This window comes from Mesoplodon bidens, assembly GCF_964165515.1.
Source record: "Mesoplodon bidens genome assembly, chromosome: 2".
In the NCBI taxonomy this organism is placed as follows: Eukaryota; Metazoa; Chordata; class Mammalia; order Artiodactyla; family Ziphiidae; genus Mesoplodon; species Mesoplodon bidens.
In genome coordinates, this window is record NC_138177.1 from 164,892,177 (window position 1) to 164,918,652 (window position 26,476).

At 45.2% G+C, this 26,476-nt stretch overlaps 1 protein-coding gene across 2 annotated transcripts; it reads left to right on the forward strand.

Moving 5' to 3' along the window:
• On the forward strand, positions 1-21,939 carry PTAFR (platelet activating factor receptor). 2 transcript variants are annotated; one of them, XM_081220502.1, is made up of 2 exons: positions 1-45; positions 20,677-21,939. In XM_081220502.1, exon 2 carries the CDS (start codon positions 20,693-20,695, stop codon positions 21,749-21,751), a length of 1,059 nt encoding a protein of 352 aa, XP_081076628.1. In that variant the 5' UTR covers positions 1-45; positions 20,677-20,692; the 3' UTR covers positions 21,752-21,939. The 2 variants fall into 2 exon arrangements, 1 of the variants encoding a protein (XP_081076628.1); XR_014014071.1 differs by lacking the exon at positions 20,677-21,939 and adding an exon at positions 16,372-16,693 and having other exon boundaries at positions 26-45.
• The last annotated feature ends 4,537 nt before the right edge of the window (positions 21,940-26,476 follow it).

Here is a 26,476-nt window from a genome sequence, read left to right on the forward strand (position 1 = left end):
GACAGATACTCAGACCTGACAGAGGCAGCCGCTGCCCCGGGACAGGTAAGAGGCGTCCCAGCCCTGGCCGGGCCAGGAGGAGGTGTGTGACAATGTCCTCGGGAGACCAAGGTCATGACGCCTAGACTGCGCCTAAGCAAACAAGTGCTTCTGTTTTTGGGTTTATTTTTAATTTTTAAAAATAATTAATTTATTTATTTTGGGCTGCGTTGGGTCTTCCTTACTGCGCAAGGCTTTCTCTAGTTGCGGCGAGCGGGGGCTACTCTTTGTTGCAGCCCACAGGCTTCTCACTGCGGTGGCTTCTCTTGTTGCGGAGCTTGGGCTCTAGGCGTGTGGGTTTCAGTAGTTGTGGCACGCAGGCTCAGTAGCTGTGTCTCGCAGGCTCAGTAGTTGTGGCGCTCGGGCTTAGTTGCTCCGCGGCAAGTGGGATCTTCCCGGACTAGGGCTTGAACCCTTGTCCCTTGCATTGACAGGCAGATTCTTAGCCACTGCACCACCAGGAAAGTCCCAGTGTTCCTGGTTTTAAGGGAATGTTTTGGCATCTTCTTCAGGCCCAGAGGCTCTTGCTTAAAAGGAATTCCACGTGACCAAACTTTCCCAGGGAATCTGCTCCCCTCTTTGGTTCTCTAAGGCCAAGGCAGTGCTGAAGTGACCTCAGAGACCTCACTGGGAGGTGGCGATGGTGATGAGAGGGGGCTACCTAGATCTCAGGGGCTGGAAGCCATCTGATTTACTTGCTGTGTGGCCTTGACCATGTCACATCCCCGCTCTGTGCCTCCGTTTCCCAAATTGTCAAATTAGGATAATACCGTCTCCCCAGAATGAAGGTCAGCAAAGGTAAAGGGTCTGGTATAGCGCTGCGCACTTAGGAATTCACTAGATGCTGGGTTTTTCCAGGGGGATGATGAAGAGGATAACCAGGTTGCTGGTACAAAGTGCCTGGCTCACAACCTGCTTCCCCGGCAGGTCCCAGGCGGTAGGGACAGAGCACAGGCTGGTAACCCCTGTCCTTCACTGGCAGGTCCAGATGTGGGCATAGTGAATGGAGGCTGCTGCCCAGATACTTGCTCACCTGTAGAGAATGAGGGGACCAGCAGAGTCTCTCCCCAGGCATTCAGGAAGCTCTGATTTAGCTCTTGACTGAATACACAGCTGTGTTCCAGGTGCTTAAGAGTGTGTGTGTGTGTGTGTGTGTGTGTGTGTGTGTGTGTGTGAGTGAATGAGATGGTGGTGGTGGAGACTATGTGGGGGGAAGACCACCACTCGGCAGCCCCTCCCCCCCTTCTTAATTCTACAGGAGGGGACCTTCAGGTCTAAGTTTGGAGCTGAGCTCAGCTGGCTGGTGGGAGCAGCATGTCGAAAATTTCTGCTATCTCTTCACAGTTTATAAAGTCCGTTTCAGTTCCCCAAATGCCTTACTGTTTACCAAACCCTTTATCACGCCCAACCATCTTCCTTTTCACAATAGTGTTTGAGGTTTGGTGGGGGAGGGGTGTGTGCAGATGAAGATCCCAAGGCTTAGAACTGGGGAGAGACTCACTCTAGGTGGTGGGTGGCTTGGCTGAGATCAGAGCCCAGATCCTCTGATCGTAATTCCTGATCGTAATTCGTAGTTCTCTTCAGCCACCCTTGGTCGCTGCTTCCAAAGGAGGAGATATGTGGCTGCTTTGGTACATTGCTGATTTATTTGCTCATTCATTCATTCATTCAACAAACATTTTCTGAGGGGGAGGGAGGAGCTCACAGTTATTGATCAATAACCTCGTGCATCAGTTGCTTCATTTTGCACTTATAACTTACCCTGTGAGGAAGGTTCTATTATCACCATTTTGCAAATGAAGAAAGAGAGGCTTCAAGGGCTGAAGATCAGCTAGGAAAGAGCAGAGCTAGGTGCAGATCTGAGTCTATGTGACCGCAGGGCCTGTGTCCTGTAACCTACGCTTTCCCTTGGGCCAGCCCCTGAAGATGTCAGAATGATTCCTGGTATAACAGAGGTGTGCCCTTGCTGGGGAAGCCCAGAGGAAGAAGCACCTCCTTGGGTGCTTCCTCTTCCCTGCCCTGGCTGACTTCCAGGAGGCAAGAAGTGGGGGAGGGTGACTCACAGACAGATACTACCTGGGTATCTTGGACCCAGAAAGAGAGACTCAGGCCAGGCTCAGGGTCCGCCAACTCCACAGGGATGTCCTAGGTCAGATGAGCAGAGACTGAGTCTCATCAATATAATATATAGGGCTTCCCTGGTGGCGCAGTGGTTGAAAGTCCGGCTGCCGATGCAGAGGAGACGGGTTCATGCCCCGGTCCGGGAAGATCCCACATGCCGTGGAGCGGCTGGGCCCGTGAGCCATGGCCGCTGAGCCTGCACGTCCGGAACCTGTGCTCCGCAACGGGAGAGGTCACAACAGTGAGAGGACCGCGTACCGCCAAAAAAAATAAAAATAAAAAATAAACCTGGGATCAGGTGGGCCCCAAGTGAGAAAGAAAGTTGGGAAACTCTGATGCCCAGGCCACCCCCCATCTCTGGGGCCCTAGACCCTGTCCCTGACCTCTTCCCAGACAATGAGCTCCATTCATCCACCAATAAACGTACCTAGCGTGGTGCTAGCCTCCTTGTACTGGAAACCATGTAAAGCCTAGTGCAGAATTCCCCAGAGGTCAGGAAACTTGCTCCCTTTATTTGCCCCTCAAATCCTTCTGCTTCCTGGTCAAATGGTAATGAAACCACTCCATGAGGGGAATTTTTAGAGGATATGACCAGAAGCACAGAGGCATGGCCAAGCCAGGGCACAAATGTCAAGCATCAGGGGAGGCCAGAATAGGAGGTAACTCATTTATTGAGCATGTTAGAAGTTTAACTGCTTTCAACCTCAAAGCTACACTGTGAGGTCAATGCTGATATCATTTCCGTTTTATTGATGTAAAAACTGGGACTCACAGAAGGGAAATGATTAAACTATGGTGTTTTAAACCTTTATTTTATTTATTTATTTATTTATTTATTTATTTATTTATGTGTTTTGGCCGCGCTGCATGGCATGCGGGATCCTAGTTCCCTGATTGAACCCGTGCCCCCTGCAGTGGAAGCGCGGAGTCCCAACCACTGGACCGTCAGGGAAGTCCCTGAACTTTGGTGTATTATTGGTCCCAGGGAATCTAAGGGCTAGGAGTGGCTGAGGCTGGTGTGAGAGGTTTGGAAGTGAAGGATGAGGGACAATGCGACTCTGTGTGTGTGTGTGTGTGTGTGTGTGTGTGTGTGTGTAATGCCTGAGGACCTGTACCCAGGGAGTTCCCAGCCCAGAAGGGAAAGAGAAATCAACATCCATTATAATGCAGTGTGATGTGTTATGGGAACCAAAGGTGGCACCTCTAACCCTTTCTGGGGTAGAGAAGTAAGACTAACAGTAGCCGGCATTCACTGAGCTCTTATCATAGATCAGGCATTTTCCATTTAATCCTTACAAAAATGCTATGATGTAGTGTTAGGATTCGTTTTTTTTTTTTTTGCGGTACGCGGGCCTCTCACTGTTGTGGCCTCTCCCGCTGCGGAGCACAGGCTCCGGACGCGCAGGCGTAGCGGCCATGGCTCACGGGCCCAGCCGCTCCACAGCATGTGGGATCTTCCCAGACTGGGGCACGAACCTGTGTCCCGTGCATCGGCAGGTGGACTCTCAACCACTGCGCCACCAGGGAAGCCCTTTTTTTTTTTTTTTTAAATAGATGAATGAACAGAGGCTTATGGAGGTGAGGTTGTCTTGGGCAAGAATTGGCTGATAGCATTTTGCCAACTGTCTCTAGCTGCCATAAAAAGATGTGACTGTTTCCCAGAAGTTTTCAGGGTTAATGATATATCTGGAAGCTTGATATAGGTGGCTTCAAATTGGGGTAAACTTGGGATGAGCTAGATGTGAACGGTTGCAATGACAGTGGTGCTATTTTGAGAAACATTTGATCTAATCAGCTGATTGTCTGGATTTCCTGTAGATACAGCTTTTTAGAGCTGTTGATCATGAATACCTGAAATTGTGCTACATTATTCATTGAATCTTCACACCATGCTGGGAGCTATGTGCTTGAAATATTATCAGCTCCATTTACAGGGGAAGGACCTGAGGCTCAGAGAATGATAAGCTTGACCATGGTCGTGAAGCCAGGACAGAGACAGGATTTGAACGGAGGTTTTTCTGACGCCAGAGTCTGTGGTCTTAACCACTGTCCTTTCCCAAATACTTTATATCCTTTATCTCGCTGGGTGCTCACAGAAAGCTCTATAGGGTAGATGTGTTATTGTCCTCATTTTATAGATGAGGCCCAAAGAGGGGAAGCAGTTTTACCAAATGTCACACAACCATTAAATAAAAAAGCTGAGCCATATGATTCCAAGTTAAAATTATACAATGTATTTTCAAATCTGCCATCTCTGAGACCCATTAAAATTTGTTTTTATTGTGGTAAAAAAGATGTAAGAGGGATTTACCCTCTTAACAATTTTTAAGTATTGTTAACTATATGCACATGTTATACCACAGGTCTCTGGAACGTTTTCATCTTGCATGACTGAATCTCTACACATTGAATATCAACTCCCTGTTTCTCCCTCCCTCCAGCCCCCGGCAACCACCATTCTATTTTCTGTTTCTGTGAATTTGATTACTTTAGAAACCTCATATAAGTAGAATCATTCAGTATTTGTCTTTTTGTGATTGGTTTATTTCACTTATTAATATCCTCAAGTCTCATCCATGTTGTAGCATAGGATTTCCTTCCTTTTTAAGGCTGCATAGTATTCCATTATACATATATACCACATTTTGTTTATCCATTCATCTGTTGATGGACATTTAGGTTGCTTCTATCTCCTGGCTATTGTAACTAGTGCTGCTGTGAACCTGGGTATACAAATACTTCTTCAAGATCCTGTTTTCAACCTTTTTTTGGAAATATACCCAGAAGTGAGATTTCTAGATCATTTGGGAGTTCTTTTTTTTTTTTTTTTTATAATAGTGTTTATTTTTACTTGTTGACAGTTTGCTTTATTTATTTATTTATTTTTGGCTGTGTTGGGTCTTCGTTTCTGTGCGAGGGCTTTCTCTAGTTGTGGAGAGCGGGGGCCACTCTTCATCGCGGTGCGCGGGCCTCTCACTATCGCAGCCTCTCTTGTTGCGGAGCACGGGCTCCAGACGCGCAGGCTCAGTAATTTTGGCTCACGGGCCCAGTTGCTCCGCGGCATGTGGGATCTTCCCAGACCGGGGCATGAACCCGTGTCCCCTGCATCGGCAGGCAGACTCTCAACCACTGCGCCACCAGGGAAGCCCCCGGGGAGTTCTATTTTTAATTTTTTGTGGAACCTCCATACTGTTTTCCATAGTGGCTGCATCATTTTATATTCCCACTGACAGTGAGTGCATAAGTGTTCCAATTTCTCCACATCCTCACTAACACATGTTATTTTCTGCTTTTATGATTGAGGCCATCCTAATGGGTGATATCTCATTGAGGTTTTGATTTGCATTTCCCTGATGATTAGTGATGTTGAGCATCTTTTCATATGCTTTTTTTCCCCCTGCCTCTTGGCAATTTAAAAAAAAATTTAGTTTATTGGAATATAGTTGATTTATAATGTTGTGTTGATTTCTGCTCTACAGCACAGTGATTTAGTTATACATATATATGTATATATATATATACATTCTTTTCCATATTATTTTCCATTATAGTTTATCACAGGATATTGAATATAGTTCCCTGTGCTATATAGTAGGACCTTGTTGTTTATCCATTCTATATATAATAGTTTGCATCTGCTAATCCCAAACTCTCAATCCATCCCTCCCCATCTTTTCATATACTTGTTGGCCGTTTGTATATTTTTGGAGAAATGTTTCTTCAAGGCCTTTGCCCATTTTTAATTTTTTTTGTTGTTATTGAGTTGTAAGAGTTCTTTATATATTCTGAATATTAATCCCTTATATTATTTGCAAGTATTTTCTACAGTTTGGTAGGTTGGCTTTTACTCTGTTGATTGTTTCCTTTGCTACACAGAAGTTTTTAAGTTTGATGTAGTTCCAAATGTCTATTTTTCCTTTTGTTACCTGTGCTTTTGGTATCATACCCAAGTAATCATTGCCAATTCCAATGTCATGATGATTTCCCTTTAGGTTTTCCTCTAGGAATCTTATAGTTTCCAGTCTTATGTTTAGGTCTTTAATCCATTTTGAGTTAATTTTTGTATGTGGTTTAAGATAAGGGTCCATCTTCATGCTTTTGCATGTGGATATCCAGTTTTCCAAATACCATTTGTTGAAGAGACTATCCTTTTCTCATTGTGTAGTCTTGGCACCTTTGTCAAAGATCATTTGACCATATATGTAGGGATTCATTTCTGGGCTCTCTATTCTGTTCCATTGGTCTTTATGTCTGTCTTTATGTCAATACCACACTCTTTTGATTATTGTACTTTGCAATATGTTTTGAAATCATTAAGTGTGAGGCCTCCAGCTTTGTTCTTCTTTCTCAAGATTGTTTTGACTCCTGGGGGTGCTTTGAGATTCCTTATGAATTTTAGGATTATTTTTTCTATTTCTACAAAAAATGCCATTGGGATTTTAATAGGGCATTGAATCTGTAGATCAATTTGGGTAGTATGGACATTTTAGCAATATTAAGTCTTCCAATCCATGGCCGCAGGATGTCTTTCCATTTATTTGTGTCTTCTTTAATTCCTTTCAGCAATATTTGGTAGTTTTCAGTGTACAAGTTTTTTGCCTCCTTGGTTAAGTTTATTCCTAAGTATTTTATTCTTTTTGATGGTATTGTAAATGGGATTACTTTCTTAATTTCCTTTTCTCTTAAGCCCATTTTTAAATCCTCATTTTACCAGTGAAGAGACAGAGAGGCAGAGTCATGGGGTGAGTTTAGCGTTTGAACCAGGATTTGATTCCAGCTTCAATGCTGCCTGGCAGGAGTTAGATGAACGCAGAGCAGTCCCTCCCCTGCCTTTGCCCTGTTCAATTCCCCACTTTGGGGAGCAAAGGTAAAAGCAGGGCCCCAGGTCGAAGGCAACTCTTCCCGGGGCCTTGCAGCCTCTGAAGCACCTGTTCTCCGGTAATAGGACAGGTCTGTGAGTGGATGAGTTGGTCAAGGAGTGGTTTGCTTCCACCAGGGGCCACAGCTTGGCCTGGGAGAGACAGGATGGGCCTTGGAGTTCAAAATCTCACTGGCCACTTCCCAGATATGTGACTGTGGACAAGTCTGTTTCCCTCTCTGACCTCACTTTTTTTGCTGGAAAAATGGGCATTTTGTAAAACTCACCTTGCAAGGCTGATTTGAGGAGGAAATATGATCATGGGTAAGAGGTGTCTGTTCATTTAATCAGTGAATGATGCCCAGTGCCCTGAGCTTAGGTGGGCTGGCTCTGGCTCCCCTCCAGTCATGCCCTCCCCCATAGAGCACGGAGTCCTTGGATCTCGGAGGGAGTGCCCACTTGGATCCAGTGCCCCTCCCATGCTCCCAGACTTGCCAGGCTGCGAGGAGCTGCTGATTCATGGAATGTGCATGAACTTAGATATGACTGATTTATAGCTTATAAATATTTAGACATTTTTACTCTTGACCCCAAATGGCCCCACAAATGTTAGGGGCCAGTCTGACTGGTAAACCCAATGTCCCAACCCACAGTCCACACACTGGGGAAGTAATCAGCACATAATTCCTTCTGCCCAGATCTCAGTGGTCCCTCTGACTGTCCAGCTGAGGATGGGAACCCTTTCTCTAGGTGCCCTAGGGGCTGGGATTGTTTGCAGACAGTATGGGAATGGCAGCCAGTGGGGATTGGGACTGAATACTCTGCAGGGCAGAGGGTGGGAGATACAGATGGTAGAATTCTTCTTGTCTCCATAAATATTTATGCCCCCCTAGCCCACCCCCCAACTAAATGCTGGGCCTGGGCCTGCTGCCCGGCCTTGATCCATCAGGGAGCCCTGCCCACGTGTTAAGTTGAGTGGTCTGAGTAGCCTCTTCCTTCTCCCTCCGGATGCTCCTTCCCTTCCTGAGGCGTTGAAAGTTTTTTTGGCATTAGCCCAACACCCTGTCCGGAGCTGGCAGGAAAGCCAGTATGTGGGTTAGGGTCCCTGGGGTCACTGGTGATCCACAGTCCCCTCCCCTGGCTCCAAGTGACTGGGCCAATAGTGAGAGGAAGGCCTGGCCATTTGTGGCTACATTGCATGCTTATCTTTGGAAACATTGTTTGGCTTATAAAATTTTGCAGATGAAGAAACTGAGGCTCAGAGAGGTGAAGCCACTTGCCCAAGGTCACACAGCAAGTAAATGGCAGAGCCAGTTAAGAACCGAGGTCTTTCTGACTCCAGAGGCCTTTTCCCTACCCTGCCTTTTCCCCCCAGAGAGACTGGACACCTTTCCTTCATACTAGTTTCCTCTGAATAATTGTCAGGGCTTGGTCATTCATTCATTCAGTCTTTAATGTCTGACACTGAAGATAAAGAGACAAAAATGATCTAGTCTCTGCCCTCAAGAAGCGCTCAGCCTGGCGAGGAAACATCCACAGAAATCAATATTTACAACATACAGTGTCAGATGCTATGCTGAGGAATGTGCCCAGTACCATGGCAACCCAGAGAAGGAGGCAACTCATTCTGCCTGGGGCAAACAGAGAAGGCGTCCCAGAGGAAGTACTCTTTAGATTAGGTCTTCAAAGATGAGTAAGATTTTGCTAGATAAAGCAATAGGCAAAAGGCATTCTCAGTAGGGGCCACAGCATGTGCAAAGGCACAGAGGTTTGAGGAGAAATAGTTTTTAGAGAAGCAGCAAGAAGTTCATTGTGGCTGGAGTAGAGGTTGAGTGGTAGTAGAGGCTGGTGGGAGATGAGATGGGGAAGGAGCTTGCCCTTGGTGCTGGGCAATGGGGAGCCATGGAAGGTGTTAGAACAGGCAAGTATGTGGCTGACAGTGTGTGGAGGCACAGCACTGCTCAGAGTTCAGTGTGCGCGTGAATCACCGGGGAATCTTGTAAAAATACAGATGCTGAAACAGCAGGTTTGAGGTAGAGTCAGGTTCTACATTTCTAACAAGCTCACAGCTGATGTTGATGCTGCTGGTGCAAGGACCACACTTTGAGTAATGAGGTTGTAGAGGGCTCACTCCGCCTTGTCTGGAGGCTGCTCTGGGGAGCAGGCAGCCACTGGTGCTCTTTTGTTACTGGAGAGATCAGGCCTCTACCATCTTCTTGGGTCAGCCCTCTTGAAGCCCTCACAAAAGAGTCAATCTTGTTAGTTGCTAGATATTTGTTCACTAGACAAATATTTGTTAAGCTCCTACTCTGGCCAAGCCTGTGTTGGGTGCTGGGGATGGAGAGAGGAATTGGAAATGCTGCTTTCTGGTCCACGTCACCACCATCTCTTGCCTCTGACATAGTCTCTCTGCTTCCACTCTTGTCCCCTACCATCTATTCTCTGCTCAGCAGCTGGAGAGAGTCAGATCCTGCTGCTCATGTGCTTGACATAGTCCAGCGGCCCTCTGATGTTTATAGAATAAAACCCAAACTCCTTACCATGACATAGGAGTGATTTGGGGTCTGTTGCCCTCAGATCTCATCTTACTCTTCCCATTTCTCTGGGGACACTGACCCTTCAGTTCCTTGAACGTGACACATTTATTTTTAGGTCAGAACATGATGAACTTATTCCCACTGCAGGCCCTTTGCACGTGATACCCTTTGTCTGGAACATGCTTCTTCTAGATTTTCTCTTGACTTGTTCCTTCTCACTTTTTAGATTTTAGCCAGGGGAAGACACAGGTTTTGTAGGACTCTGAAGCTTATACAATATGTGGGCCCCTCTTTAAGAGATACCAAATTATAAATATACAATTAGAAACAAGGCCTAGGAAGGGGTCTTAAAGCTTAATTCCTTGGCTTCATGGTAGATCTGCCTCTAGTTTCATTTATATGTCACCTCCTCTGAGAAGCCTTCCCTGGTCACTCTATTTTAAGTAGCCCTCTATCCAGTCTTCATCATGTCACTATTTTTATTTCTTTTATTGAATTCATCACAATTTGAAATTACCTTGTTCATTTATCTCTGTACTTATTTTTGTCTGTTTTCCATGACTAGAGTATAAGCTCCTCAAGGGCCAGAATCTTGCCTGTTTTATTCCCACAGTGTCCCCAACACAGTGCCGGGCACTCAGCAGGATGTCAGGTGAATGAATGGACATGGTCTCATTCCTCAAGAAGCTAAGGCCTAGTGGCAGGAGGACACACACAGGCAATTTCAGTGAGCTTTGGGAGCCCAGGGGATGGGCACTTAACTGGGTCTTGGGGGAGAGGCAGGATGTGAAAGAGTCGGAGAGGCTTAGGAAAAACTACCTGGAGGAAAGGAGGCCTGAACAGCCTTAAAGGATGATCAGTAGTCAGCCGGGCAGAGAGAGGGAGGGGAGCATGAATGAAAGCGTGGATGTATGAGCCCCCAGACCCAGAGGAGACTAGGCTGGTTACATTTTGGGTGATTTCAAGGGTTCTATTGATGTAAAGGGGCATCTGGGCATTATGTTTGGGATGAGGGCCAAGGGAGTGGGAGTCACCTGGGGACCTGTGACTGAAGAGAAGGCAGCAGAAGTAGGAAGGGCCTGGGTGGTGGGTATTGGAGGCGCCAAGGACGAGGCTACTGGCAAAGGCAGGGGTTCCGCCCAAGGCGTCCACACTGATTCTGGTCCTGTATCTGGAAGGAAGAGACCTACCTCTGCTGGGCCTCCTGTGAGGGCCGTGTGGACTGGGGAGGCTCTGGATTCGGAAGGACCTGAGTACACATTGTCGCAGGTTGGGTTCCTGGGAAGATGCTTCTCACTTGAGATTAGCACACCGGCATGTTTTTCCTGGAATGTTTTAAAGCAAAACTGAGATATTGTGTAATCCTGCCTATAAATTCTTCAGTATGTGTGTATAATAGATAAGGAATTAAAAATCTAAAAGTATATAACCAATATATCATGATCACAGCCTCACAAAATTAGCATCAATTTCTTTTCTTTTTTTTTCTGGCTGTGCCTTGCAGCTTGCAGGATCTTTGTTCCCCGACAAGTGCTGAGCCCTAACCACTGGACTGCCAGGGAATTCCCAGCATCGATTTCTTAATTCCATCTAATACTTTGTGTTTGAGTTCTCCCAGTTGTCGAACATATGTATATATATATATATATATATATATATATATATATTTTACAGTTAGTTTGTTTAAATCAAGATACACACAAGGTCCACACACAGCCTTTATTTGCTTAACTCAACTTCTTGAACGAGAATTTGACATTCCACTTCCTTGTCTCTCATTCACTCCTGAACGCATGCTTAGGAAACTACTGTCCATTTGATCAGGGAGATAGATTTCTGAGTGGCCCTGTGCAATATTTGCTTTCCTGTCTTCATTGTGCTGGATCTCGCTGAGGCTTTTCACACCATTGGCCACTTGCTGCCACACTCTTGAAACTTTCTTCTGTTGGGTCTTGCGTGGTGGTCCCCTGGTCCTCCTCCTACATCTTGACCATCCTGTTCCTACCTGCAATGAACATTGTGGTACATGACTCTTTTTGAATTATGGTTTTCTCAGGGTATATGTCCAGTAGTGGGATTGCTGGGTCGTATGGTAGTTCTATTTTTAGATTTTTAAGGAACCTCCATACTGTTCTCCATAGTGGCTGTATCAATTTACATTCCCACCAACAGTGCAAGAGGGTTCCCTTTTCTCCACACCCTCTCTAGCATTTATTGTTTGTAAATTTTTTGATGATGGCCATTCTGACTGGTGTGAGGTGATACCTCATTGTGTTTTGGTTTGCATTTCTCTAATGATTAATGATGTTGAGCATTCTTTCATGTGTTTGCTGGCAATCTGTATATCTTCTTTGGAGAAATGTCTATTTAAGTCTTCTGCCCATTTTTGGATTGGGTTGTTTGTTTTTTTGATATTGAGCTGCATGGGCTGCCTGTAAATTTTGGAGATTAATCCATTGTCAGTTGCTTCATTGGCAAATATTTTCTCCCATTCTGAGGGCTGTCTTTTCATCTTGCTTATGGTTTCCTTTGCTGTGCAAAAGCTTTGAAGTTTCATTAGGTCCCATTTGTTTATTTTTGTTTTTATTTCCATGTCTCTAGGAGGTGGGTCAAAAAGGATCTTGCTGTGATTTATGTCATAGAGTGTTCTGCCTATGTTTTCCTCTAAGAGGTTTATAGTGTCTGGCCTTACATTTAGGTCTTTAATCCATTTTGAGTTTATTTTTGTGTATGGTGTTAGGGAGTGTTGTAATTTCATTCTTTTACATGCAGCTGTCCAGTTTTCCCAGCACCACTTATTGAAGAGGCTGTCTTTTCTCCATTGTATATTCTTGCCTCCCTTATCAAAAAGAAGGTGACCATATGTGTGTGGGCTTACCTCTGGGCTTTCTATCCTGTTCCATTGATCTATGTTTCTGTTTTTGTGCCAGTATCATATTGTCTTGATTACTGTAGCTTTGTGGTATAGTCTGAAGTCAGGGAGCCTGATTCCTCCAGCTCCGTTTTTCTTTCTCAAGATTGTTTTGGCTATTCGGGGTCTTTTGTGTTTCCATACAAATTGTGAAATTTTTTGCTCTAGTTCTGTGAAAAATGCCATTGGTAGTTTGTTAGGAATTGCATTGAATCTGTAGATTGCTTTGGGTAGTATAGTCATTTTCACAATGTTGATTCTTCCAATCCAAGAACATGGTATATCTCTCCATCTGTTTGTATCATCTTTAATTTCTTTCATCAGTGTCTTATAGTTTTCTGCATACAGGTCTTTTGTCTCCTTAGGTAGGTTTATTCCTAGATATTTTATTCTTTTTGTTGCAGTGGTAAATGGAAGTGTTTCCTTAATTTCTCTTTCAGATTCCTCATCATTAGTGTATAGGAATGCAAGAGATTTCTGTACATTAATTCTGTATCCTGCTACTTTAACAAATTCATTGATAAGCTCTAGTAGTTTTCTGCTGGCATCTTTAGGAGTCTCTATGTATAGTATCATGTCATCTGCAAACAGTGACAGTTTTACTTCTTCTTTTCTGATTTGGATTCCTTTTATTTCTTCTTCTTCTCTGATTGCCATGGCTTGGGCTTCCAAAACTATGTTGAATAATAGTGGTGAGAGAGAACAACCTTGTCTTCTTCCTGATCTTAGAGGAAATGGTTTCAGTTTTTCACCATTGAGAACGATGTTGGCTGCGGGTTTGTCATATTTGGCCTTTATTATGTTGAGGTAGGTTCCCTCTATGCCTACTTTCTGGAGGGTTTTTATCATAAATGGGTGTTGAATTTTGTCAAAAGGGAAGTGCAGAGTCTTAAGAATTGGACTGCCAGGCAAGTCCATTCTCTTTTAATGTTGGGCTCTTCAGGGTTTAACCCTGGATCCTCCTGGGTGTTTCTCAGGCACTCCACCTGGGATATGGCCCCCACGAAGTTCATCCTCTATGCCCCACACTCTTCCTCCTCAGTGTCATCTTCGTGAAGACAGACACCACCCAGCTCCAGTCATCTGGGCCAGAAAACCTGGCCATCCTTGTCTCCTCCCTTTCTCTCAACCACTATCCCGTGCATCTCTAAGTTCCGTCCATTCCATCTCCCAAATCATTCTCACAGCCATCCATTTCCATCCACTCTGCCATGTTCCAAGCTTCCCTTTGGTGCTCTGGACAGTTGCAGTTATCTCTTTGTTATCTCCCTGCCTCTGACCTGAGGCCCCTCCAATTCATTCTGTACACAACAGTCAAAGCCATATTCCATAAACCTGAAACCCCACATCCTTCAATGACTCCCCATTTCCAGCAGAATCAAATACAAACTCCTTTAGCCTAGTATGCAAGACACTACTTCAGTTGACTGATGCTTGCTTTGGAGGTCCTGTCTCTCCTCACCACCATCCCACCCACCTTTTAAGTTTTAGCCAAACCAAACTTCTCAAGTTCCCTGAGAACAAGGCACATCCTCTCCTGTTCTTCCAGACGTCTTCCTCTCTCCCAGCTGCATCTGGCGAACTCCTTGTCTTCCTTCAGGATAAGCAGGAGTCGTTCCTGACCGTCAAGTCTGGGTCACGGGCACCACTCAGAATGACCCTGACATCTAGAACCTCCACCATCCTAACACTTAGCACCTATGTATTTCTGAATCTCTCTCTTGAGAAATGGCCTGTGAGCCACTGAAGGAGGAACAGACGAGGTCTGTTCTCAGAGGCCTCCAGACTCTGCCCAGGCTGGCAGCAGTGAGCTTGTCCAGTGAAGGCATGAATGAGTGACTGAATGGGCGAGCTGGGCTATTCTGTGTGTGCCCCATTCACATGGTGAGACTATTTTTTTTTAAAAAATCAATTAATAACAAAAAAACCCCCAAACCCCCCAAAATCCATGATGAACAAAATACCAAAAGTTTAAATGAAGACAGGATCATAATACAGGCAGGGCCGTATTAGAGCCTGGGGCAAAAGGAAGCATCAGTAATACTGATTTTTTTTTTTTTTTCGGTACGCAGACCTCTCTCACTGTTGTGGCCTCTCCCGTCGCGGAGCACAGGCTGCAGACGCGCAGGCGCAGCGGCCATGGCTCACGGGCCCAGCCGCTCTGCAGCATGTGGGATCCTCCCGGGCCGGGATGCGAACTCATGTCCCCTGCATCGGCAGGCGGACTCTCAACCACTGCACCACCAGGGAAGCCCAGTAATACTGATTTTGATTCTTCAAATGATTGCATCCAAATATTATTTATCTTGATTACTGAGGTTTTTGGTGCTCCCTTAAATTTTGCACCCAGATGAGCACCTCATGAGCCTTATTCAAATCCTGATCCTCATGGGAAGACTTTCTCAACATGCCTGGGCAGGGGTGGCATAAGCGGCAGGGCCCAGGAGGATGTCCTGAGTGTAATCTTTTGCCTGGAGAAGGATAGTTTCTGGAGGACAGTTGTCCCTACTTCACTGTGCTGGAGCCTAAACCCAAGAAGAGGACAGGACTTACTTAGGGGTGGGAATAGGGTGTTGGGGGTGAATGGGATGTGACTTCCTCAAAGACCCAGAGTGAGCACCACACACCTCCCAGCTGTGGGCTGCTCCCCGCCCCCCGCCTCTCAGGCCCCAGGAACAGGGTCCCCTAAGGCACAAGGGTCCAGCAGGAAAAAGAAACAAGGCTAGTCCCAGATGAATGCGCGTCTTAGTCTCAAAGGAAATGGGGGGACGGGGCGGGGTGGTGAACTGAGATTGTGGAGCATTGATTTTCAAATTTTCTGGTCTCAGGATCTCTTTATATTCTTCAAAAATTATTGAGGGCCTCAGAGAACTTTTGTTTACATGGGTATACCTACCAATCTTTACCCTCTTCAAAATTAAAACTAAGACATTCTAAAAATTTTTGTTTTTAAATGTAAAAACCAATAATAAACTCATTTCATGTTAACATAAATAATGTTTTTAGTGGAAAATAACTAAAGTTTTCAAAACATAAACAATTTAGGGAGAAGAGTAACATTGATTTACATTTTTTTTCCCAATCTCTTTAATGTTGGGTTTAATAGAAGACAGCTGGATTCTCATATTCACTTCCACACTCAGTCTATTGTGATATGTTGTTTTGGTTAAAGTATATGAAGAAAATCTGCCCTCACACAGATGTATGTGCATTTGTAAAGGGAGGAATATTTTAATGGCTTTTTCAGATAATTGGTGATATTCTTCTTTGATTCTACCTCAGAACTCCGAAATGGTGGTTTCTTAAAAGTTAGTTGCAATGTATACTGAATCATATCAACAAACTTTTTGTCATCTGTGAACAAGGCAATGTATTGGTCTATCTTGCCCTTTGAATCTTTTACCTCTATTTAATTTTGAAACATCATGCTTTCCTCATTTGGAAAATATTGGTTCACTGAGATATACAGGTCTTCCAGATATTGACCTTTCATTATAAGATGTCAAAAATTGTATTAATTAATATCACTACCAATCTCATCAGAAAATTCTTTGGATATTGGAAAGCTGTCAAGCTCATGCTGACAGATACAGATTTTCCAAATATTTTAATCTTTTCTTGAAAGTTAAAATTTTAATCATGGCAGCAAAAACCCATCATTGGTTTTCCTTGAAGTGACAGGATCACTTTATTTATATAGTGACTTTTTGAGAAAAAGTCTGACAGATACCCAAGTCTCTGAAAAGCCATAGTTTGCCAGTCATTTTTTCAAGTGATAATGATGATCCAAAAAACAGCTCAGCTCACAACTCAAACAATGGCATTGGTTCTTTTTCTGAAGACAACCACTCTACTCCAGTTTGCAGTAGAGATGTTTCATGTGTATTTCCCATTCCGATACACAGATTATTAAACAGATGTGTACTGGGCTTCCCTGGTGGCACAGTGGTTAAGAATCCACCTGCCAATGCAGGGAACACGGGTTCGAGCCCTGGTCCGGGAAGAGCCCTCGAGCCGCAACTACTGAGCCCATGTGCTACAACTACTGAAGCCTGCGTGCCTAGAGCCCGTGCTCCACAACAAGAGAAGCCACCGCCATGAGAAGCCCGCTCACTGCAACAAAGAGTAGCCCCCACCTGCCACAACTAGAGAAAGCCTGTGTCCAGCAACAAAGACCTAATGCAGCCAAAAATAAATAAGAATTTAAAAATTTGTAAAAAAAAATATAATAAAAAAATAAAGTGAGATTGGCTTTTTTTTTTTTTTATGCTGAATGCATAGCTGTGAAGGATATGACTCCTATGATAGTTTGGTGTCCCTACCTTGACTGGTGCTAAGGAGCCAGCAGTTTTGCTCACCCTTTTGTACCGTCAGCTCAAATGTCAGTCAACTCAGTGAAAAAGACAAATAATGTCTTGGTATTATTATGATGATCATTTTGACCTCATGGATTCCCTGAAAGTTTTCAGAGATAGACCTCCTCTCTCAGCCCTCGTTTACATGGACCACCCTTTGAGAGTTGTTGTCTTACACCTTTGGGATCAGATGGCAGGGTCACCTTTAGGAGGGAAAAGATCCCAGCTGAGTAGAAGCTAGCAATTTGCTGCTGAGGAAGCAGAATAAAAGTATGTAATTCACAATGTGACTTGAGGGTGAGTTTTTTGTTTTTAAAGGAATCGCAATGATTTCTTGGAATAATGGAACCTACATTTATTTAATTAACATAGACAAACCACTACCATATACTAAATAGAACAAAGAACAAAATTTTTCTCAATCAAGAGAAAAATTCTAATTACAGCCACTGGTTTCTTTAAACTCACCTGTAAGTATCTATAGACTTCTTCAACTGTTTCCACTGCTCTGGGGCTCCCTAAGGGGTGGGTGTAATTAACAAGGCTTATTACCCATTCCTTTTATTTATTGATTCATTGTCTGGGAATAGTGTTGATTAGGCAGACAAGGTCCTTGATCTGCTGGTGCTCACAGTCAAGTGGGAGAGTGTGAAACAATCATACAAACATGAATATGATTACAATTGTGCTAAGATTTAAGAAGAAGTACAGGGAGCTTTGAGATGGGACCTGACCTGACCTGGAGGTCATTGAAGACCTCCCTGAAGAAGTGAAATTCAGCTAAGGTCTGAAACATGAGTTGGAGTTGGCCAGGTGGCGGTGGGGTGTGGATAGGGAAGCATGTTCAAGGCAGTGTCATGGCTATGTGTGCAGGCTGAAGCAGGAGAGTTCTGGGTGGGTTTGAAGACCCACCTGGGAAGTCCATTTTGGCTGGAGCCTGGTGAGAAGGTGGCATGAGATGAGGGTGGAGTGGCAGCCAGAGGTCAGGGCAAGGGCCATCAGGTGGCCTTTTTTCCAGTCCTGGAACCTACCAATCTCTTTCCTGCCGCAGTGCTAGACTCATGCAGATTCCTCTGCCTGGAACTCTCTTCCTAGGCTCTTCTTTCAGGCCTCAATGGAAATGTCACCTCCTTTCAAAGTAGGTATCTTGGGACTTCCCTGGTGGTGCAGTTGTTAAGAATCCGCCTGCCAATGCAGGGTACACGGGTTTGATCCCTGGTCAGGGAAGATCCCACATGCCACAGAGCAACTAAGCCCATGCGCCACAACTACTGAGCCTGCGCTCCAGAGCCCGTGAGCCGCAATTACCGAGCCCATGTGCTGCAATTACTGAAGCCCACGTGCCTAGAGCCCATGCTCCGCAACAAGAGAAGCCACCGCAATGAGAAGCCCACTCACTGCAAAGAAGAGTAGACCCCGCTCGCCACAGCTAGAGAAAGCCCGTGTGCAGCAACAAAGACCCAATGCAGCCAAAAATAAATAAATAAATAAATAAATAATAAATAAATTTATATTAAAAAAAGTAGACCTCTGTTTTCTTCTCCATGTCAGCACCTTATTTTCTTCATATAGCAGTTATGTTTGTTTACACTGCTTTTGTCTATCGCCCCCATGGGACTCTTAAGTTCCCTGAGAGCAGGGTCCTGTTGGTCATGTTCACCTGCCTCTCCTGTGTTTGGCAGTGAGCCTGACACGCAGTTGCTGCTCAGAAATATTTTTGGTTGAATGTATGAAGGAACAAATGAAGACAGAGCTAGATTTGAGATCCTGGCTCCATCCCTTAATGCTGTGTGACCTTGGACAAGTCACATAACCACCCTATACTCTGTTTCCTATTCTGTAAAATGGGGATCTTACTTCCTATCTCAAAGGGCTTTTGCGAGACTCAAAGGAGGTAGTGCGTGTGGAAGCACTGAGCAGGGTGCCTGGCTCCAAACGATGTGCTCTTAAGTGTTAACTGTCTTCCTTGCTTCTCACTGCCTATTCCCTGCTCTTTTCACTCTACTATGATATATGATGAGCCTTGGGCCTTACTTAATCGCGAGTCTCTTGCCATCCCATCCCACTCAGCTGCAACACAAACATAAGAGGAGCTTCCAGGCTCACGTGATGGCAACATAGTGGGAGGGACAAGAGGGGAGGGAGGAACTGGTTTTTCTGGACAGTGGATGGGGACAAAGAACTGTTGAAAATGAACCAGACTTTGGGTAGTACGATTATGGCTACTTTTAATCTTCTTTCATATGTAGTTGAATCTTGAACAACACAGGAATTAGGGGCGCCACACTCCCCGCAGTTGAAAATCTTCTTATAACTTTACAGTTGGCTCTCCTTCTGTGGGGTTCCGAATCTGTGGATTCATCCAACCATGGGTCGTGTAGTATTGTATTTTTGTATTGTATTGTATTAATCAAAAAAAAAAATCCATGTGTAAGTGTACCCACACAGTTCAAACCTGTGTTGCTCAAGGGTCAACCGTACTTAAAACAAACAAACACCTTTTTGTTTTGAAATAATTTTAGGCCTTCAAAAAAGTTGCAAAATAGTACAAAGAGTTCATTATATGCCCTTCACCCAACATTCTCAATTTATAAAACCATAGTACAATGATCAAAACCAGGAAATGAACATGGTTACAGTATTATCTAAATTATAGACCTTATTTGAACTTCACCAGTTTTCCCCTAACAATATTTCTGTTCCTGGGTACAATCCAGGATCCCACTTTGCACTTAGTTGTCCTATGTCTCCTTTATATCCTCTGATCTATGATAGTTCCTCAGTCTTTCCTTGTCTTTCGTGACCTTGACACTATTGGTCAGTCATTTTGTAGAATGTTGCACAATTTGGCTTTGTCTGATGTTTTCTCATGGCTAAATTGAGATTATGCATTTTTGGCAAGAATACCACAGAAGTGGTGTTGTGTTATTGTCAGTACATCGTACCAGGGGTACATGATGTTGACATGTCTTACTAATGATGGTGCTACTCTTTTTTACTTGGTTAAAATATTGTCTATTGGGCTTCTCCACTGTATACTTTTCTTTTAAAATTATACTTAAAATTTTTTAATTACTAAAGCAATGCACACTCCTAAAAAGTTTAAACAAACAAAAAAACTGTGAAGTAATTATACTTCCCACCAAGCCCACCTCACCTTCCCAGAGGTTTCACCACTGTCATCGCTTTGAGGGGTATCCTTCTAGATCATTTTCTATATCATATACAAGTATATAATGGGGTCATACCAACTTTTGTTTTGTTTTGTTTTACTTAACAATATTATCCAGGGACAACTTTACATGGCAGTACAATCAGATCTAACTCATTCATTCTAATATATAGCTACTATTTCATTCTCTGGGTGACTCTAATATACATCTGTGTATTTTCTAGATTTTGTATGGGCACGTGAATTATTTTTTAACATAAGACATTTTACCATCAAAATTTTTATCTCAAATTTCATCAATAGAAAAATATTCAAATTTTGTCAGAAATTAAAAACCATAGAATTTAAAATTTTTTAAAAATTTAAATTTCCATCTGTTTCATCACCAGGAATAGATTATCTAAAACTCTAAGTCAAAACGAGCTAAAGAAGAAAAAAGTATATTTTTAAATGGAACAAGAGAAAAGAAACTGAACTGCCACTGATTTTATTGAATGTCAGAGGCCATTCATTTAAAAAACACACGATTATATTATGTAGGAAGAAAAAAAATACCAATTAATTGGAAAATGCCATCAATTTTAGAGTGTTTAAAATGTGCAAAATGGGAGTCTTGGAACTGAGTAAATAAGATAGTCCCTTGTTAGCCCTTCATTAACCAGAATTTCTGTGTGGTCTTCCAGGCATAGGTAGGATCCTATGACCAGCTGCCCATTCCAGCCCACAGTGATGGAGGCAAATGATTCCTCTCGTGTGGATTCTGAGTTCCGATACACCCTCTTCCCAATTTTTTATAGCATCGTCTTTGTGTTAGGGGTCCTCGCCAACAGCTATGTGCTTTGGGTCTTTGCCCACCTGTACCCTTCCAAGAAATTCAATGAGATAAAGATCTTCATGGTGAACCTCACCGTGGCTGACCTGCTCTTCCTGGTCACCCTGCCCCTGTGGATCATCTACTACTACAACGAGGGCAACTGGATTCTTCCTGAATTCCTGTGCAACCTGGCTGGCTGCTTCTTCTTCATTAACACCTACTGCTCAGTGGCCTTTTTGGCCGTCATCACTTATAACCGCTTCCAGGCTGTAACACGGCCCATCAAGACCCTTCAGGTCACCACCCGCAAGCGTGGCATCCTTTTGTCCCTGATCATCTGGGTGGCCATTGTGGCCGCTGCATCCTACTACCTCATCCTGGACTCCACCAACACAGTGCCCAGCAAGACTGGCTCAGGCAACATCACACGCTGCTTTGAGCACTACGAGAAAGGCAGAATCCCAGTCCTCATCATCCACATCTTCCTCGTGTTCAGCTTCTTCCTTGTCTTCCTCATCATCCTCGTTTGCAACCTGGTCATCATCGTCACGCTGCTCACACAGCCGGTGCAGATGCAGCGCAATGCAGAGGTCAAGTGCCGGGCACTCTGGATGGTCTGCACGGTCCTGGCTGTGTTCATCATCTGCTTTGTGCCCCACCACATTGTACAGCTGCCCTGGACCCTGGCTGAGCTGGGCTTCCAGAACAGCAACTCCCACCAGGCTATTAATGATGCACATCAGGTCACTCTCTGCCTTCTTAGTACCAACTGTGTCTTAGACCCCATCATCTACTGTTTCCTCACCAAGAAGTTCCGTAAGCACCTCATGGAGAAGTTCTACAGTATGCGCAGCAGCCGGAAATGCTCCCGGACCACCATGGAGACAGGCAATGACACGGTCATGCCGCTCAAACAGGTCCCTGTCAATTGCCTCAAAGATTAGTCCCGGATTGTTGGAGCCCAGAGGCTTATCCTCCATGGGCATCATGGAGTGACCTGGGGGAGGAAGGGGTGTCTGATATGGCCCTGGCATCTCCTCCCTGGGCACTGGTGGCCCATTAGATATGGAGGCTACCTCACCAAAGTGTCGATGCTGGCAGAGCCAGACTGCTGGGAAATCCAGAACTTGAATGAGCCCTTTCAGCCACCTTTGGGCACACGCCATAATAACCTTGGTTGGTAACCTCATCCCGAGCGCCTGAGTCTGATAGCTCTGGAAGGAATGTCAGGGCCAGGGGCAGTCCTTGGGGGTTGACACTGAGCCACCCAGTTCACCCTACCAGGACAGCAGTCCCGAATGAGTAAGTCCTAAAGTTTTGGGCAACCACTCCCTTTATCACTAAAACATCAGAGAAGGGGTTTTGGAAAAGGGATGCTCCCCTCGCTGTGTGGCACCATCTCTGGGATAGACTTTTGAGCTAGGATGGTGCCACCCAGTCTCCACCTAAAGGCACAAGGTCTTTGTGACACTTCTCATGGGAAGTGGCTTGGTGGAACCTTCTCCCGAGTCATGCAACAACCTGTACTGAGTGATGACCAGAGAAGATAAAACATGCATAGACCGAAAGCTAGGACAGGGAGCCTGTCTCCTGGGGCAGATGTGTGTTTCCGCACAGGCCTCACCTCAGGCCTGGGGCAGCTCTGGGGCAGCGGGAGAGACACAACACCCACATCCACTTTCTGTCTCAACAAGGGACCCTGATGAAGTAACACCTGCAGGACAGCCACCCACTGTGGGTGGGCAAAGTCTCCTCAAAGCCAAATTGGGGCCCTCCAGGCCACTGTGATGCCCAGAGGCTTCCGTGGGAAAGAACAGTTAGGCTGAGAAGTGCCTGCAGGAAGGCCTCCAGAGTGGAAGGAGCCTGTAGCTCCCTTCCCCACCTCACCTTCCGGGAGGCCCCTCTGACTTAGCTGCCACGAGCTGAGAAGAGCAACTAGAATCCCAAGGGCAGGCAGACACTTTGAGTTCTGGGTGCAGGAGAGAGGTTCTAGATGCCTGAGCCTCCTCTCGCACCCTGAGCACCTGCAGTGTGAACCTGACAGCCTCAGACCTAGGGGCTTGGAGGAGCCTTCCCTGGTTTCCAGAAATCGTCTTCCCTTCCAGCCAGTGACCCCACAAAGCTGGGATCCTCGTTTCCCGCATACTGGGCTGATTTTGATAAATGCCTCCCAATGGGCCAGAGACCTGCTTGGGTCTGGGATGGCAGTTGTGGGCTGGACTTAGCAGGTGGTGACTAGGTGGATAGTGCAGTGGACTTGAACTTCGGTGTCACACAGACCCAGGTTCAAGCTGTGGCTTTGTCACTTCCTGCCCAGGGCCTGTGAACTGAATTTCCTACCTCATAGAGTTATGAGGAGTGGATACCTCTTGGTCAGGCTGACTGCTCATCCCAGATTCTCCCGTCTTCTGAGAATTTGTTCCCCCTAAACCTCCGATAGGAGCTGAAGGAATGCGAGGTGAGCGTCTGTCTCTAGTGGGGCCAGTCAGGTTCTCGCTTGGGAATAAGCAGCAAGATTCAGGGATGCTCTTTCAGGCTCTGCAGGCCACTTACTGGAACACATTTAAACTCTGGAGCTGTGTGTGTGTGTCTCTGTGTGTGTGTGCATGTGTGTGAGGTGTGTGTGTCTGCATGTCTGTGTGTGAGGTGTGTGTGCATGTGTGTGTACGAGGTGTGTGTCTGCGTGTGTGTGAGGTGTGTGTGTGTGTGTGTGAGGTGTGTGTGTGTCTGCGTGTACGTGTGAGTGTGTGTGAGGTGTGTGTCTGCATGTCTGTGTGAGGTGTGTGTGTGCGTGTGTGTGTGTGAGGTGTGTGTGTCTGCGTGTATGTGTGAGTGTGTGTGTGAGGTGTGTGTCTGCATGTCTGTGTGTGAGGTGTGTGTGCACACGTGTGTATGTGTGCGAGGTGTGTGCACGTGTGTGTGAGTGTGCGCATCTGTGTGTGAGTGTGTGTGAGGTGTGTGCGTGTGTGAGGTGTGTGTGTATGTGTGAGTGTGTGTGTGTGTGCGGCCAGCAGGCCAGGGTTGAGGGAGGCACCTGCATGAATGTAGTAGAGAAAACGGCTCTGCTCAGAGAGAAGACAGAGATGTGCAGAGCAAGGCAGAGACTAGGGGGACCGCAGGGGCCTGGAGAGAGGAGGGGCAGTGCTTCCAGGGGCCTGCTGGCTGCCTTCCTCCAGGCCCAGCCCTTCTCGAAGCTTAACATCTGCGCTGCTTCCTTTGGGTCCTTGTGAGATTCCCTTTTAGGATACATTCTCTTATTTTGCTTAAGCTGATTTGAGTGATTATCTATTACTTGCAACCAAAAGAGTTGTGAATGAGATAAATGCTTGTATGCTAAAGCACAGTGTTTCTTGAATTTCAGCCGTTTGTGTACTCCCCTCGTAAATTTTGCAATATCCATGGACCGTCTGTATGTTTACTCAATAAATATATTTCTCTAAATCGAGTCACTTTTTAAACTTTCACCTGTTTAAAAGGATGCTTTAGAACTAAATTGTAAATGAAAACAAAAACCACCTGCCACACATAGAAGGTAAAAATAAACACAAAACACAAATATTAAAATCAAGAGACTTCCCTGGTGGCGCAGTGGTTAAGAATCCACCTGCCAATGCAGGCGACACGGGTTCAAGCCCTGGTCCAGGAAGATCTCACATGCCGCAGAGCAACTAAGCCCATGCGTCACAACTACTGAGCCTGCGCTCTAGAGCCCGCGTGCCACAACTACTGAGCCCGCAAGCCACAATTACCGAAGCTCACGCACCTAGGACCCATGCTCTGCAACAAGAGAAGCCACTGCAATGAGAAGCCCGTGCACTGCAACAGAGTAACCTCCACTCGCCGAAAGTAGAGAAAGCCCGCATGCAGCAACGAAGACCCAATGCAGCCAAAAATAAATAAATAAAATAAAATAAATAAATCTATTTTAAAAAAAAGGAAAAAAAGAAAATCAAAATGTTCTTGGTGTCCTGTCTACAGGCACCTAATATGACCCACAAGTTGCACAGAACACTTTAGGAAACATGGCTATGTATATAAAGTGCACAGGGTATGCATTCAGTAAGTGCTCAATAAAGAGACAGGCAGTTCTGAGATGGTATCTTGTGATTGCCCCCTTGCTTCTCTCAGAATGCTGCTCCAACACACAAGCCAGGGTCTCACTCCCATCCAGGCCCAGGGGAGGTGGTGGAGTATTTTAGGTTGTAGCTCATGCTACGGCTCTGATGATTGCCTCACCACTCTGAATACAACCACCTTTACTTCCCCTGTGACCTCTGCCTGGTTGTGACCTTCTCAGATGTTTTCTCTTCTTTTTGACCTAGCCCAGAACACCTCTTGGAGGCAGCCTTCCTGAATTCCTCTAGACAGGTTAATTGACCTAGCAGCATTTTAGGTCTGGGAGGGGGCAACTTTTTTATACCTTAATAACTATTGAAGTTTATCCATTTCAATGTATTCTTTCCTACCCTGGGGGCAGGAACTGAATCTTTCTTTGTTTTAATCGAAGTAAAGTTGGAGGAACTGAATGATAATCAGTGTATCCACATTTCTCATGTGACGCCTAGAAATGAGCTGTCTATCTCTAAAGCTTCCTGCTTCCCCAGGGTGTAGCATAAGCACACATTGACGTATACATGCACTTATTGTGAAAGGGTTTAAGAAGACTCTCTACAGACAGACAAGGAAGGAATTTAATATATATTTTTCCGGAGTTCTACATCTATATTTAAAAAAAGATGTCAGGAAAACAAAAAACAAAACAAAATAAAACTGAAAGGGCTTCCCTGGTGGCGCAGTGGTTGAGAGTCCGCCTGCCGATGCAGGGGACACGGGTTCAAGCCCTGGTCTGGGAAGATCCCACATGCCGTGGAGCGGCTGGGCCCGTGAGCCATGGCCGCTGAGCCTGCGCGTCTGGAGCCTGTGCTCCGCAACGGGAGAGGCCACAACAGTGAGAGGCCTGCGTACTGCAAAAGAAAAAAAGAAACAAAACAAAAAAACAAAAAAGATGTCAGGTATTTTCAGAGGATCAGAACATTTTGAAGCTGGTGGGGTCCAATTCCTTCATCTTACTAAGAGGAATATGGGGCTCAGAGGGGCCATGTGATTGCAGAAGTTACATAGCGTGGAATGCACTTGTGTCTCTCTCTTCTTGCAACGGTGACAGGATTACCGGAAAAGCTGAGTTATAGTTCTTTTAATGAAACATCACCAATCAGGATTTCCAACCCATGTTGGACATTACGAAGTCCTCACCCTGCATTTTCCCCTGATCTCAGCCTTGACCCCAGGGAACGACCAGTAATCTCACTTAGAGAACATTGGCTCAGGCAAGACCTGGCCCCTTACCTCATCCAGATGAATCGTAGACACAAGAGTGGTAAGTGTAGGTCACAGCTGACTAGAACTGGGCACATTTATGCCTATTTTTACTCATCTATGCTATATCTGTGCTTAAGACCTGAGGCCACAAACAGATAATAATAAAACCCTCTTGTTAAAACACTTGGCTTTTGTGCAGACTTGGTATTTCTGTAATACAAATCATGTTTTCACTATCAGCAAGCCATCCTCCCACCTACCCAGTCACCTATCCATCCATCCATCCATCCATCCATCCATCCATCCATCCATCCATCCACCTGTCCATCTAGGTATCCAACAAATCCCTA